This window comes from Amphibalanus amphitrite, unplaced genomic scaffold, assembly GCF_019059575.1.
Source record: "Amphibalanus amphitrite isolate SeventyFive unplaced genomic scaffold, NRLGWU_Aamphi_draft 000030F_arrow, whole genome shotgun sequence".
NCBI classification, from domain to species: domain Eukaryota; kingdom Metazoa; phylum Arthropoda; class Thecostraca; order Balanomorpha; family Balanidae; genus Amphibalanus; species Amphibalanus amphitrite.
The window spans coordinates 345,001-358,652 of NW_024881526.1; the positions used below are offsets into that span (position 1 = coordinate 345,001).

The window sequence follows — 13,652 nt, forward strand, 5'->3', positions numbered from 1 at the left end:
CGGAACTTACTTAGACGGGGGTAGAATATGACCTCTCCCCCCTCCGACAGCCCGCGTTGTACATCTGAATAGCCCAGCGAAAGGTTCTAGCAGAACCCGATTTCCTCGACTTTGGGTCATTGACCTGACCTGGGAGCAGACATGTGCATGGATCCAAGAAAATGGATCTGGGATCTGATCCCATGGATCCTGATCTCAGATCCGACGGGATCATAGATCCAGCTCTGTAATTTATCAAGAGATCCTTAGGGATCACAGATCCGAGCCTCATTTTTTTGCTTCAGATCCAGTGAGATCATAGATCTTCACTTATTTTTTGTCAACACAAATATCCAAAAAAAGCACTTGTTTCAACTCACAAACGTTCTGTTTTAGTGATTTTATGTGATCGCACGTCATAATCCATAGTTTTGTGTCACTTATTGGCATAGAAACCCTTTAAAACATGGTTTCAAATGTGGTGCATGGTTTGGTCCACCCAGATCATAGATCCATGATTTATCGTCAGATCATATGAGATCATAGATCCAAGATGTATTTTTCACGCCGGATCCGGTGGGATCATAGATCCCAGCCTGTACTTTGCTTCGAGATCCACTGAGATCATAGATCCATCACTCGGATCCGTGCACATGTCTGCCTGGGAGGTCACCCACTGACCTAGAACCTTTACCTAACTTGGGTGCCATTCGTTTTCGCTGTCGTGGGCTTTCTCTTTCTTAGTACAAACACGCTAGTTTTTTTTTTTTTGCAAGCTCTAGTTCGATCAGTGGCCGAACGGCTGGGGTTGGGGCATTTTGCAGTTAGCGGCTGGAAAAACACCAATACAAGCGTGGGTTAACTTTTCCTTGTAAACCTTAGGTGCACATTCTGAGATCATTTTTATGGGGGGGGGGGAGGGTTAAATCAGTCACCAAAACACGACCCCTTCCTTGGGGCAGTTGACCTGAACTCGGTGGTCATCGGTTGAACCGAGACCATCAGTCGTGTATCGAAGGGCGCACACGTTCGTTTTTCGTGAAGCTCTAGTTCAATTAAGAAGGAAACGCCAAGGATCAAAAAATGGTCCAGCAGCCCCTCATGTGTAGATAACCGATAGCAATAGGTTTAACGAGGGTTAATGAAATAATAAGATAAAAATAAAAACAAAAGACTACCTACCGATAATAGCTAAGCTATTGATAACGAAAGTTCATGCTAGCTATTGACAATAAATTTAGATTCCCACTGAGTACACTAACCGCAGTCACCTTCTCTCAGTACAGGCGCACTCGGCGCACACGTCTGCCCCGTCGCACTTTCCCCACTCGGCCGGCTGACCGCTCGCTCAGCGCCCGAGGCTAAAATCAGCTGACCGGTCACTGCCGGGGCAGCCGGCGTGCACGACCGGGGGGAGGGGGGGGGGGGGGGGGGCAGCGGCCGGCCGCAACCCATTACAATAAACAAAAGTCGTAGCCAGCATATATTAATAAATGCAAGTATCTTATGTGGAATCTCGATAAGTTTTAGGAAGTCCCCCATGGGCACCGGTAGTTTCGAATTCGAATTTTCGAAGATACGAATTTTTAGGTAGCTCACTGGTAGGAACCGAGTTAAAGGAAATTTAAAAGTTTTCATTACAGGAGCTCTGTGGGGTGGGGGCTGGTGGGGCTCAACGGCCTTCATTGATTTAAATGTTATGTTACCATTATTTGGTTAAAGATAAGGATGAATAAGTTATAATTATTGCTGTTAGGTAAATATACTATTTCCCCGCGGTTAAGCTTGAATTACGGAATCCCACACAGGCTAATTTTTTTGTCAACGTAATTTATGACCTTGTGATCCAGACCCAGTGCTATATAAATAGGGAACGTGATTAAAACTCATTGTTGCTACGTAGTATAGCGATATATGTATTGTATTCGATATCATCACAGTCCAGAGCAATTTACTGAGACTAATTAAAAAATCCGTGGTTGACCGCATGAGCAGCTAGCGTATAATTACGAAGCGCGTGCAGATTTCCGATCTCCATAATGAAAGACATAAGTGCTGGAAGGTGAAATGTATTCGTGGCACAACGCACGAATCATACAGCATACACAATTCACAAATAAATATGGCATCGAATACAGGAACAATGTACACATCATTGATGTAACTACCTACTCACGGATTTCGGCGTAAATCATAATCACACGTCAAATACCGACGTGCGCATACATAGAATGCCCAAACAAATGCCAGTTTGGACAATGCCGAGTATCGACTTAACGCTCTTCCGTGACATGGTTTTGTACATGAGGTGTCTCTGGTTGATATGCGGTACAATTTATCAATATAACACAGGGCGAGGCGGGCTGGCGCCGCTCTACCACAGCCTATTTACGCTCGAACTTATCGAGCGAGTTGAGCAGCGTTTCCCACGCCGATTCGAGCATGCGCGCGTCCACCTTCTCCACCTTGGAGATGACCTTCTGCTTCAGGTCGTTGATGATGGGCAGCTTCAGGCTGAAGAGCTTCAGCACCAGCGCCAGACCCATGAGCACCAGACCGGCAACGCCAGCTACCGCCACCACGTAGATGATGCCGGTGATGATGTCGGAGGCGGACGGCAGCACCAGGCCGCTCACCAGCTTGTCGACGCTGAACTTGGGCGGCTGGTAGTACTGCTGGTACTGCGGCTGGTACTGCGGCTCGTAGTTGGCGTAGCTCGAGTCGCGGTTCTCCGGCTTGGGGCCCGGCGCCTGGGCCAGCACAGCGGCGGCCAGCGCGGCCATCAGCAGCACAGCGCGCAGCATGGTGAGTTGGCTGTCGGGGAACGGACGGGTCAGTCAGACGGGCGGTGGCATCGGCTCACAGGTGAGGGCGCAAAGTTGACGTTCAAAAACCTTCAAGAGCTATCACGATTTTGTATAAAGAACAGTTATAATCCTCAAGTCCAGTGCTAAACATGACATTAAAATTGAAAGGCATTAACGACTACAAAGGCATTTTTAGATCCATCGATCATTTCTAATTCAGTTTGCCATCATTGGCTAACCATGAGCTCAGCTTTCATTGAAGCAAAAATGCAGCCAATAAAAGGCCTCTTAGATTGATACATTTTCATTCTAACTGTGTTCGTATTCGATTGTGTCGGAAGTTGCTGCGCTTACCTAAGTTTTGGTGACCTCCGATGAATCAAAACGCTCCTGAGAGGGAGGAGGGCGACCGATGGTCCGGGCACGGGCGCGCGAGAGCCAGAACTGACCTCATTTCGGACGTTCACCCCTCTATGAACACTTCGTCTCGGTCGCCCGGGGCGTATTCCGTCCGCTGGCCCCGCCCCGGTCTGCCCCAGTATCGCGGTACGATCTGGCGTCAGGGAGCGGCTACCATCCACCTCCCCAGAGCCGGGACAGGTAGTGGATCGCCTCCGGCTGGAATCGCCCCGAGCTAACAAATTGCAGGCTTTCTCAGATGATCGGAGACATGCGGGAACTTTTTGTTCCCATGGCAACGAAAAAAGTGGGGTGGAGCCAAACTCGGCCCGTACTCGCTGTGCCGAGATGAACGGAAATTTTTGTCATTTGTGATCTTGACGGTTCGGTGACAGCACCAAGGACACGGTAAGATATTTCCGCATATACCATTGCCGTCTAAGGTCATCGTCTAAAACTTATAGTCTTGCTCTTCAGTCTTCAGCAAACATATTATTTTGATGAATTCAGTAAGTTGCAAATGCACATTGTATCTGTAGTTCAAAATTGCATTTAACGTTCCTTACGAAGCTCTGTAACGATTGATTCATAGAATTTAATCACAGCTAAAGTCGACAAGAAATTTCAGCCATAATATAGGCAATAAGATAAGCGGCATGCTAGAGCAACAAAAGCAAACCGCTCAAATCGATTATCTCTCGACTAGTATATAATTGTTTAGTTTTATTTCTTTGACATTCATTGGTCAGAATACACAACAGGTCAATGCCCAGTCACAGGTGAAGTCAAAATGACTTTTTATTGCACACATACATGCGCCAGCAGATAATGAAATCACTCTATATGATGTTTCAGATGGCGATGCACGTGATTGCTGCCCTGCTGCTCGGTCTGGGTCTGGCCGCCGCGGAGAATCCAGTGGCTCTCAGCGGCAGTTACACGGCACCCGAGCCGGCTGCGCCGGAGTACCAGGTGAGTACCTTAATTAACTTGGAAGCGAACTGCGACTTTGTCAAAGTAAAAATACATATTTTATCACAATAACCATCATTGTAATGAATTTATGCAGCATACCACTATCAGGCATGTTTGCTAATCATAGCAGGCTCCACTCTAGTCTGTTTCTTGTAAATGCTAACGATACGACATGATACATGCCACATAACCGTCATTAAGATAACTAAAATAGAGATACATTGAAGTGGCCCCGGCATGTCCGTAAACGTAAACCTTTACGTTTAAAAGCCGTATATTTATAGGCGCACCATTGTAAGTGTACGCAGAGTTCACCGTTTAATGTAACGCGCACTTCTCCTTCCCCAGCCGCCGGCGGTCGAGTACCCCGCACAGCAGTACGAGGTACCCGCTCAGCAGTACGACGCACCCGCCCAGCAGTACAGCACTCCCGCCCAGCAGTACAGCGCTCCCCAGCCGGTGGTGCAGTACATCCAGTCGCACATGGGCTACGACTCCTACGAGGGCGACTCAAAGGGACTCTTCAAGAAAGGTACACGAGCGGGCATGTGGCGTCAGCCAAGATTACTTTACTAATAGCGTCAGCCAGTAACACAGTAACAAACGCAACGGGGCGCGCCTAGCGAATGACGTGAATTCTTGTGAAATCAATGTGAATGTAGTCTGAAATGGGTCTGCTGCTTTTAGCCAAGTGTTAACCCATAATCAAATGCCGGTTAGCACGGCGCCTGCAAACAGTCCTATTGTGTCTAGGGAATGCCGAGCCTGTAACAGACGATGCCTCGTGCGTCATGCTAAATGTGACCTTTTAGCATAGGTATGTGCGGCCCGCAGTCGTAGTGTTGATGATAGTGTATAAGAGCTGAAAATAAGTCAAAAGGGGTATCAAAAGTAAGTCACCTCGCACTTCTAATCACACCTCCAAAATTTGATTCATACTGTTCCGTTGTTTAGTCGCTCCAAATTGTCCCATCTTTAATCGTTGCACAATGTTCCATCTTCGCGACTGTTGCTATTTTTCAACCTCCCTCACACGTCTCACTCCCTCCGTTTGACAGGCGGCAGCTCGTTCCTCAACAAGTTCGGTCTGGACTTTGTCTTCACGGGCTTCATGATTGCCGGCATCGTGGTGGTGCTGGCCATCATCGGCGTGGTGACGGTGCCCGGCCTGCCGTTCACCGCCAGCGTCCTGCCGACCGTCACGGACCTGTTCAAGGCGCGCAGTCTCGACTCTGCCCGCAGTCTGGCCTCCTCGGTCCTCGACAGCGGCCTGTTCGGTGACCTGTCGGCTGCCGATGTGGCCGGCGCTGTCACCTACGTCGACGAGGCCATTGAGCGCGCGCGCAGGTTCATCGCCGATTACCCGCAGTGACGACCCATGTGGAGAGCGTCGGTCCTAAAACGGGTAGGTCTGGTGGTATTCTGAAACCGACGCGAGGCAGAGGGTTCGACGATCCGAAGACGCAAGGGAAAGGCTGTCAGGCTGTGTGGGATATGTGTGTGAAAATGCTACGACGAGAAATTGTGCGCCGAACTGGGCGTGAAATTGGCGACGCCTTCATTTGAGCCTGCGAAGTGTAATATGTGTCGGTCGATGGTCACAAGGTAAAAGCGATTGTGCACATTTACGAGTAATCAATCCCATTGATACTGTATGTACTATGTACAATAGCGAGCTTTCTCTGTGATCAAGTAATACAAAAAGCACAAATTATTTACCTGTTTACCTGTGTATTGTGACGGTGGAAATTGGCGACAGCGACGCTGATAATGGTGATGATGTGGGCATAAACAGATGGCTGAAACTCAATAACGACGACAAACAGTCTTTAACATAAAAACAACACGTTCCCATTGCCTTTCCCATTTATATCAAACAGTCTTGCGAATATTATAAGAATGTATATTGTCCAACAAAGGCGCAGTTTGATTTTCACGCTCAATGACTCGTGATAGAGGTCGTAAAATTGACCGGTACTGATATTTGAGGTCACCGCGATGTAAGAACACTGAGATAAAGATTAAATGCATGTCTTCGTCCTAATGAATTGCAGAAAGCTGCAAAGCAATTACTCAGTCAGTATAGCTATGCCGATCATTAAAACTTTCAATTGAGGTCACGTCCGACCTAAACCCCTGACTTAGAGTGACTTGAATCTGAAATACCTATTCATACGAGCGGGAAAGATGTGTACCTATAGTGTGTCAAACACAGCGCTAGCCCATGTTTATCAAGACAGCCCATATTCAGCTCAGCTTCAGCCCGGATTCAGCCCAGATTTGGGACACCTCAGATCGAGCTGAAACTCGCACACAATGTAGGTCCTGACATGCCCAATCCACAGTCCGAGTCATTCGGAGGCACTCCGAGCCGTTTGACCTTCAGAGGTCAGCAAAGGTCACGTGGCCCAAATTTGCACAGCAGTTTATGGCCCTTCCAATTGTAGCTAAAGCGCTAAAAACAGTAACAAACGACTCGCTGGCATCTGATCTTACTTTCCCATTAGCAATTTGACCTCAAGCGGTCATGCGTTGACCTAAGGTCATTTGCGGGCTATGTCGAAAATACACGTGCACAGCGGTTCTCGAGTATAAGGTTCGACCGAATTCTAAATCAAAGCATACCATCGGGTAGCCCGTGAGACGTAGTAGCTTTTCTTTGAAACCGCTTCTCGCTATGTGACCCCGTTTGACCTGGGCAGGTCAAAAGATATGATTCTTCGACACCACCTAGGTCGTAGCCCGGATTCAGCCCAGATTTGGGACACCTCAGATCGAGCTGAAACTCGCACAGAATGTAGGCCGTGACATGCCCAATCCACAGTCCGAGTCATTCGGTGGCACTCCAAGCCGTTTGACCCACACTAGGGCAGCAAAGGTCACGTGGCGCAAATTTGCACAGCAGTTTATGGCCCTTCCAAGTGGAGCTAGAGCGCTAAAAACGACACCAAACGACTCGCAGGCATCTAATCTTACTTTCCAACTTGCAATATGACCTCCCGCGGTCATGCGTCGACCTAAGGTCATTTGCGGGTTGAATCCGGGCTGAGACAAGTGGGTGTCAGAGAATCGTACCTTTTGACCTGCCCAGGTCAAACGGAATCACATAGCGAAAAGCGGTTTCGAGGAAAAGTTACTGCGTCTCATGGGCTACCCGATGGTATGCTTTGATTTGGAATTCGGTCGATGCTTATACTCGAGAACCGCTGTGCACGTGTATTTTCGACATAGCCCGCAAATGACCTGAGATCAACGCATGACCCCTGAAGGTCAAACTGCTAGTGGGAAAGTAAGATCAGATGCTTGCGAATCGTTTGGTGCCGTTTTTAGCGCTCTAGCTCCACTTGCAAGGGCCATAAACTGCTGTGCAAATTTGCGCCACGTGACCTTTGCTGACCTCTGTAGGTCAAACAGCTGGGAGTTCTATTGAATGACTAGAACTGTGGATTGGGCATGTCACGGCCTACATTTTGTGCGAGTTTCAGCTCGATCTGAGGTGTCCCGAATCTGGGCTGAATCCAGTCTGACTATGGGCTGTCCTGACTGACATGAGCTAGCCCTACTATCTTTAGATATTCATCTTAACCTATAAAAAAATGAAGTCAATTTTTCAGCACACACGTAGGTATTTGACATCGAACCTACAGCAATATAAATAGCATCATCGTGCTCCTAAACGCAAACTGCATCTGATAGACACCTTTTTTGTTAAAAAATTTCAGCTTTAAAATTTAACCTTTTTGACCTGAAAGTGACCTGATCTCAGCTATATTCAGCTGAAAATGGTCTCCAATGACACAGGCGACACCAAATTCGAAATCATTGGCCTAAATGGACCATAAAACATGTGTCACGTGACCTATTCATGCAATAAGATTTTCGTGACCTGTGATGACCTGACCTTGACCTGAAAATCAAAGTACAGGTTTGGTACCCTCAGGGCATCTAAAGCATCTATGCGTGTCACGTGACCGATGCATGATATAAGATTTCCGTGAACTGTGATGGCCTGACCTTGACCTGAAAATCAAAGTACAGGTTTGGTACCGTCAGGGTATAAAAGAAATCTATTCACGAAAGTGTAAACCAAAAATGAGCTTGATCTGCCTCGTAAGCCGGCGGCCAGAGCCCAAAATGTGAACAAGCCAAATATCGATAACTTTAACTTTGACCTGACTTTTAACTTTGACCTTTAACTTTCCGGGGATATCAGACGTCGTTTGAATTTTGACAATCGGCCCAGTAGTTTCGGAGTTAGGAGGGGCGGGGGGTATGAAAAGCCCTTCTCCCCCCCCCCCCCCAGTAGGGCGCGTTATACGCAGACCGCAGTGGGGAGCGGGTTAAGAAAGCCTCCCTTCACGCCACAGGTATAGAGCTAAATAAGTAAAAGTTAAGCAATCAAATTATTTCCGGTCCTGGGCATCTACCCGCCGGCCTGAGGCCCAGACGGGTGAGGGTGAGAGCGGAGGCGCTTCCAGGTTGTTTCCTGGGAAAAATTGAAATGCTTCGAGTCTCGAGATGTGCTTTTGTTATCGATACTCATGCAACATGCAATAATGGAATTATGCTGACAACACTTTACCACTTTTGATGATAGCTATAGGCAGGGGTGTCGTTTTCCGAAAATGATTGGTAGGGCCCAAAGGCGGCGGCCGGCCACATGTGGCGGGGCTTAAAAGGTAGGGTACCCCCAAATCTGCCTTTCTCATCGGATTTCGGCCACTTATTTTTTCGCCCTGGTCATTGACAAGACAAACCAAAATCTAAAAAAAAAAACATTTTGGAAGTCTAGGTCCTCAACGAGCTCCATGCACAAAACGTGCAGTTAAATAGGCAGTTATAATATTGTCGGAGGAATGCACGCCATTCTGAAAGAGGCCCACGCCGACTTAAAAGCACGGATGTGCTGAAAGGGGCCAAGGACGGTTTTGATGGCCCAAGCCGAATGAAAAAGACGGCTACGGGGCCAGGAACGGCTTTGAAGGCCCACGCCAATCGCAGGGTTCGACAACTAACGAGGTCTCGAAACACCACGATAGTTAGAAAGACCTGCTTGCCAAAATAAAAGGATGCAAAAAAAAAATGACAGTACGAGCCAGCGTTCAGAAAGTTACATGCCTGACCATGAAGAAGCAGAAAGATACAGCATCGACTTATTAGACCAAAAAGTTCATTTATTCAAATAATCACCCTTAAGACAAACACATTTCGCGCAGCGCTTCGGGAGAGCCCTCAAGGTCTCCATAATCAAGTGGGTTTTGGACCCATCCCACGTCCAAGACGGCTGCTTCGTCTCCCTGCAGTCAGCGAAGTTGCCACTGCTAATTTCCTTATGTGGGGGAAGAGGTGGCAACCAGAGGGTGCAGGGTTTGGAGAAAAAAGTGGATGCGACAACAACTCGAAGCCACATTTCATCACTTAACTTATCGTCACCCCGCGCAAGTACGCAGGTGCGTGGCCGTGGATCAGGTGCACACTTTATGTCAGCTTCCCTATAGCCTCTACTCGATGTCTATCGAATGGATGCACATCATCAATTGTGCGCCCCTGTTTTAGAAAGTTGACAAGCAGAGCCCCGTCGGCATACCAAAATGTAACCACTATCACTTTGCCGACTAACTTCAACTCGTACCACTCATTTGGTGGCCGTTACTCGGTGTGCACTGTGCTTCCACTTGCGCAACTCGGCACGGTGTCCCTTAGTGTCAACGTGTGACGCCCACAATTCCTTTACGGTGACAAGTCAATGATAAATATCTTCTAGATATTCGATAAGGGGCCAAACACTCCGCTAAGCCTCCTTTCGAGCTTGCCTTTTCTCTGCAGTGTCAGCAAACGGGGGATACATCTTGCAGAGATCTTAAACATAGCATGATAGATTCCAGTGGCGTAGCCAAGTGGGGGGGGGGCACAGGGGGCACGTGCCCCTCTCATCGGGTCCAGGGGGCCCTTCGGGTCCCTGCGGCGCCAATCGGCCGCTGAGGGTCCATGCTGGCCATATTTCGTCTCAAAGGGACCCCACAGGGCTCGTCAGAGCATCTCATGGGCCCCTAAGTGGCGTATTAAGATCTTCGTAAGTGCCCCACGCCGGCTTCTTAGAGCCCTTGTCACCAGTTAAGGCCCTAAGAGGCCGCCAAGGGCCCCTTACCAGCCTGCCCCTCACGGTCTCTGAGAATCTCTTGCTGGCCTCTGAGGGCCCATTGGTGGCCTTGGCTCTGAGGGCGCATTGGTGGCCTCGGCTCTGAGGGCCTATTGGTGGCCTCTGAGGGCCCTTACCGGCCTATTAGGAGCCGGCTCTACGAGCTGCATGCCCGCCTGTGATGGTCCAACACCAATTCTCTTAGGGCCCCAATAACTGTGAGGAGTGCCTCTGATAGCCCACACCGGCGTTTCTGAGAGCCCACGCCGGCGTTTCTGAGGCCCCTTCTCCCCCAGTTCTGAGGGTCTTCATCAGAGGCTCCTAAGGCCCTACACCAGCGACTCTGACGGCTCCACTGAGTCCACACTGGTGACTCTGAGGGTCCCAGTGGCGTCTGAGAATACTATTCCGGTCTAAAGGGACCCCCTCGGCGCTCCTAAAGGCACCACCGACCTCTGAGGTCCCCTTGTCGTCCTATGAAGGGCCCGCACCAGCACTCAGCTCAGCAGCTCTAAGGGTCCCACGCATATCTGTGATGGCCACAAACCAGTGTATCTGAGGGCCCCGAAACGGCGCTTAAGAGGGCCCTCACCGGCGACATATGCATCTGACGGACACCCACCAGTGACTTTTGCGTGGCCCACACCGGCAATTCTGAGGATCCCACCGGAGTCTGAGAGTATGTACCGTGCCGTTCTCTAAGGACCCCACTGAACTTCTGAAGGTGCTGCCGGCCTCTGAAGACCCTTTGCCGGCCTGAGGAGTGAGGACACCTTGCCGTTCCCTAAGAATCCCCTGCCGGCTTGCGAAGGGTTCGCGACAGCAGCTCCTACGGCCCACAGGCCACACACATCTGTGACGAATGTACATATATGCTTATTTGCTTATCTGTTTATTTTGATTTTTTACCAACTGATAAGTGACAAAAGATTGGTAGAGCTCAGCGAACACTGGTAGGGCCCAAATAAACATTGGTAGGGCTCGGGCCCTACCAGGCCTATACAAAACGACGCCCCTGGCTATAGGCTGAGCAGTGAGCAGAAAAACAAAACGGTATCATTTTGCTTCCAGACAGGGTCTATCACTGGAACAAAGTGCAAATAATCCTCGACATTTTGCCCCCAATAACACGTTACCATTTCGCACCATTTAAAGGGACTATCCCACCTTCTAAAATGTTGTTAAAACCAGTTAAATTGTGCCAGACTTTATAGATTGGATGACCAGGAACACGGTTCTGGCATTTATTTTTCATTAAACATCTTAGGCTTCCCATATTCCAAACACAAACTTTCAAATATGTGACGTCACAGCCCAAAATTACCTCCTTCCCCAGGCCACATTACTGTCATAAAGCTGATTCTTTTTACTCTGTAGGCACCACAACAAAGTTCAGACCAAGTTTTAAGCGATTTTTCAACGAACAAACACATTTAAATCAGAATGACTAAACGAGGTGACGTCACACTAACGGTCGCTCAATGTTGAAGATAGGGCCTTGTACAAGGCCCATTTTCAAATGAAGGGAACGAATTTCTTCAACACCAAGAGGCCGCGGGGGTTGTAACCTAGATAGATAGTGGTTTCTGAACCTCGCCGCAAACTTGGCTATCTCAACTCAAACCCCATGTTAAAGGTGGGATAGTCCCTTTAAAGGCTATCTCTATCATCACAACTGTTGAACGTCAGAACGACCTTGATGCGGAAGAAACCCAATCATTTCTGACGATAAAATTGCAACAGCAAAGAAAGTCCCAACGCTCTCCAGTCTCCATTGGAGAGACACAGTCAGCGGGGAACTGACTGTGAACCCTCCCCCCCCCCCCCACATGCCAACCTGCCAGAAGCTGCATACTTACTCAAAGAACGCTGAAGAAGTTATAACTTCGCCCACACAATATCGATCCGAATGTCCAAGCACCCAGCAGACGATACGATTATGTAAATATGCGATATGTGATACGAATACGAGACATTGACTGAGATTCGTATAACGATAACACTTTACCTGGACGTTAATATCATATATAATTTGTTCCGAGATACAAAAAAAAAAGAAAAAAAAAGAATTTAACTTGTGGAACTTCCTGTAAGCATAAAAAACGATGAAATCGGGCCAAAAATCAAACGGGAGCAGACCACAAACCTGATGTCCTCTAGGCTCTAATCAGCCCAGTCCCCATCTCAGACTCTTCCAAATCCCCGCTGATGTTCCGATAGGCAGAGGAGATTAGAATGACTGACGGGTGTCTCAGCCAGCATACCATCTGGGCCGCTCCTGTTCCCCGTTCCCTCCCGGTCAACTTCACAAATATCGCTCAGTAGCCAGAGAAGCAGATGCAGCCGCGGTATTATCAGTTGTGATTTTGGAGTCTACCCTCTGCCGTATCCGGGTTGGGAGGGGGTCACCAGGATGTATCGCGCGCGGGGTGGGGGGAGTCGGCGAGCCTGGGAACCCGGTGACTACCGGATCTGGCCGGTATTTTTGTTACCGGGGAAAGGCTCGGAGGAGGGGAGCGCCCGGTCAGGTGTGCGGCGGGATAGGGGTGAGGTGGGGTGAACCAGGTCACGGGGTCCGTAAACACCGTGCCTCCCCACTGACCCGGCGTCGGCGCGACGCGCCGGCCCAGCGCACCGTCACGCAGTTCCGCATTCCCGCGACCGCCCTCAGCTGACAAAACACCATTTAAAAGGAGCGGGTCGACCGCCGACTGTGAGCCCTCCCCCTCCTCTCGGGTCAGCTGGGAAGGGGGAGGAGGGGTGCAGTAATGACCGACAAATGCGTTCCCCGGGTCAGGCTCACAATCCATCAGGATGTGCCGTTCGGGAGACGGGACGGGCGCAGATTCAAACCGGAGCCAGACGGCCAAAACACGGAAAATCACCGCACAGAGGCACAGCGGGGAACTGACACCCGAGCGGCGACAACAGCTGGTGCCCGGGTGACCCAACGGCCAACAGCATAGCAAAGGGGTGACCCCACAGCTGGTATGGGGGTGACACGACCGCACGCTGGCGCAGGGAGATGGCTGACGCAACCACGGGCCCAGTGGAGATGCCTGACCCGATCAGATATGAGGTGGTATGGTCCGCTAAAATTTGATGGAATGACTCAACCAATCGCACTGAAAATACTGACGAGGTGTTTGGCCCGACGATAGAGGTCACCGGTTGACCTGAGCCTTTACCTACAAGAGCACTCGAGCTGTCTTAAAACGCTATAGGCCGATTTTCACCGTGAGGTTCCAACTTTGTTAGAAACAGACACTAACACAAGTGTGAGATGAGCGATGTGAAGGGACGCATTATTCATCAATTCATCAGCAATGCCGAGAGCGTAAAGTGGCGGGGTG

General features: G+C 49.4%; 2 protein-coding genes across 2 annotated transcripts; one reads left to right on the forward strand and one right to left on the reverse strand.

Moving 5' to 3' along the window:
- Positions 1–2,032: 2,032 nt before the first annotated feature.
- On the reverse strand, positions 2,033–3,472 carry LOC122366972. Its single transcript, XM_043339690.1, has 2 exons — positions 3,141–3,472; positions 2,033–2,793 (listed from the first exon to the last, which is right to left on the reverse strand). The coding sequence occupies exon 2, from the start codon at positions 2,781–2,783 to the stop codon at positions 2,364–2,366; it is 420 nt and encodes a 139-aa protein (XP_043195625.1). The 5' UTR covers positions 2,784–2,793; positions 3,141–3,472; the 3' UTR covers positions 2,033–2,363.
- LOC122366965 lies at positions 3,377–5,884 on the forward strand. The gene is made up of 4 exons (XM_043339677.1): positions 3,377–3,593; positions 4,041–4,157; positions 4,509–4,692; positions 5,219–5,884. Exons 2-4 carry the CDS (start codon positions 4,041–4,043, stop codon positions 5,530–5,532), a joined length of 615 nt encoding a protein of 204 aa, XP_043195612.1. The 5' UTR covers positions 3,377–3,593; the 3' UTR covers positions 5,533–5,884.
- The last annotated feature ends 7,768 nt before the right edge of the window (positions 5,885–13,652 follow it).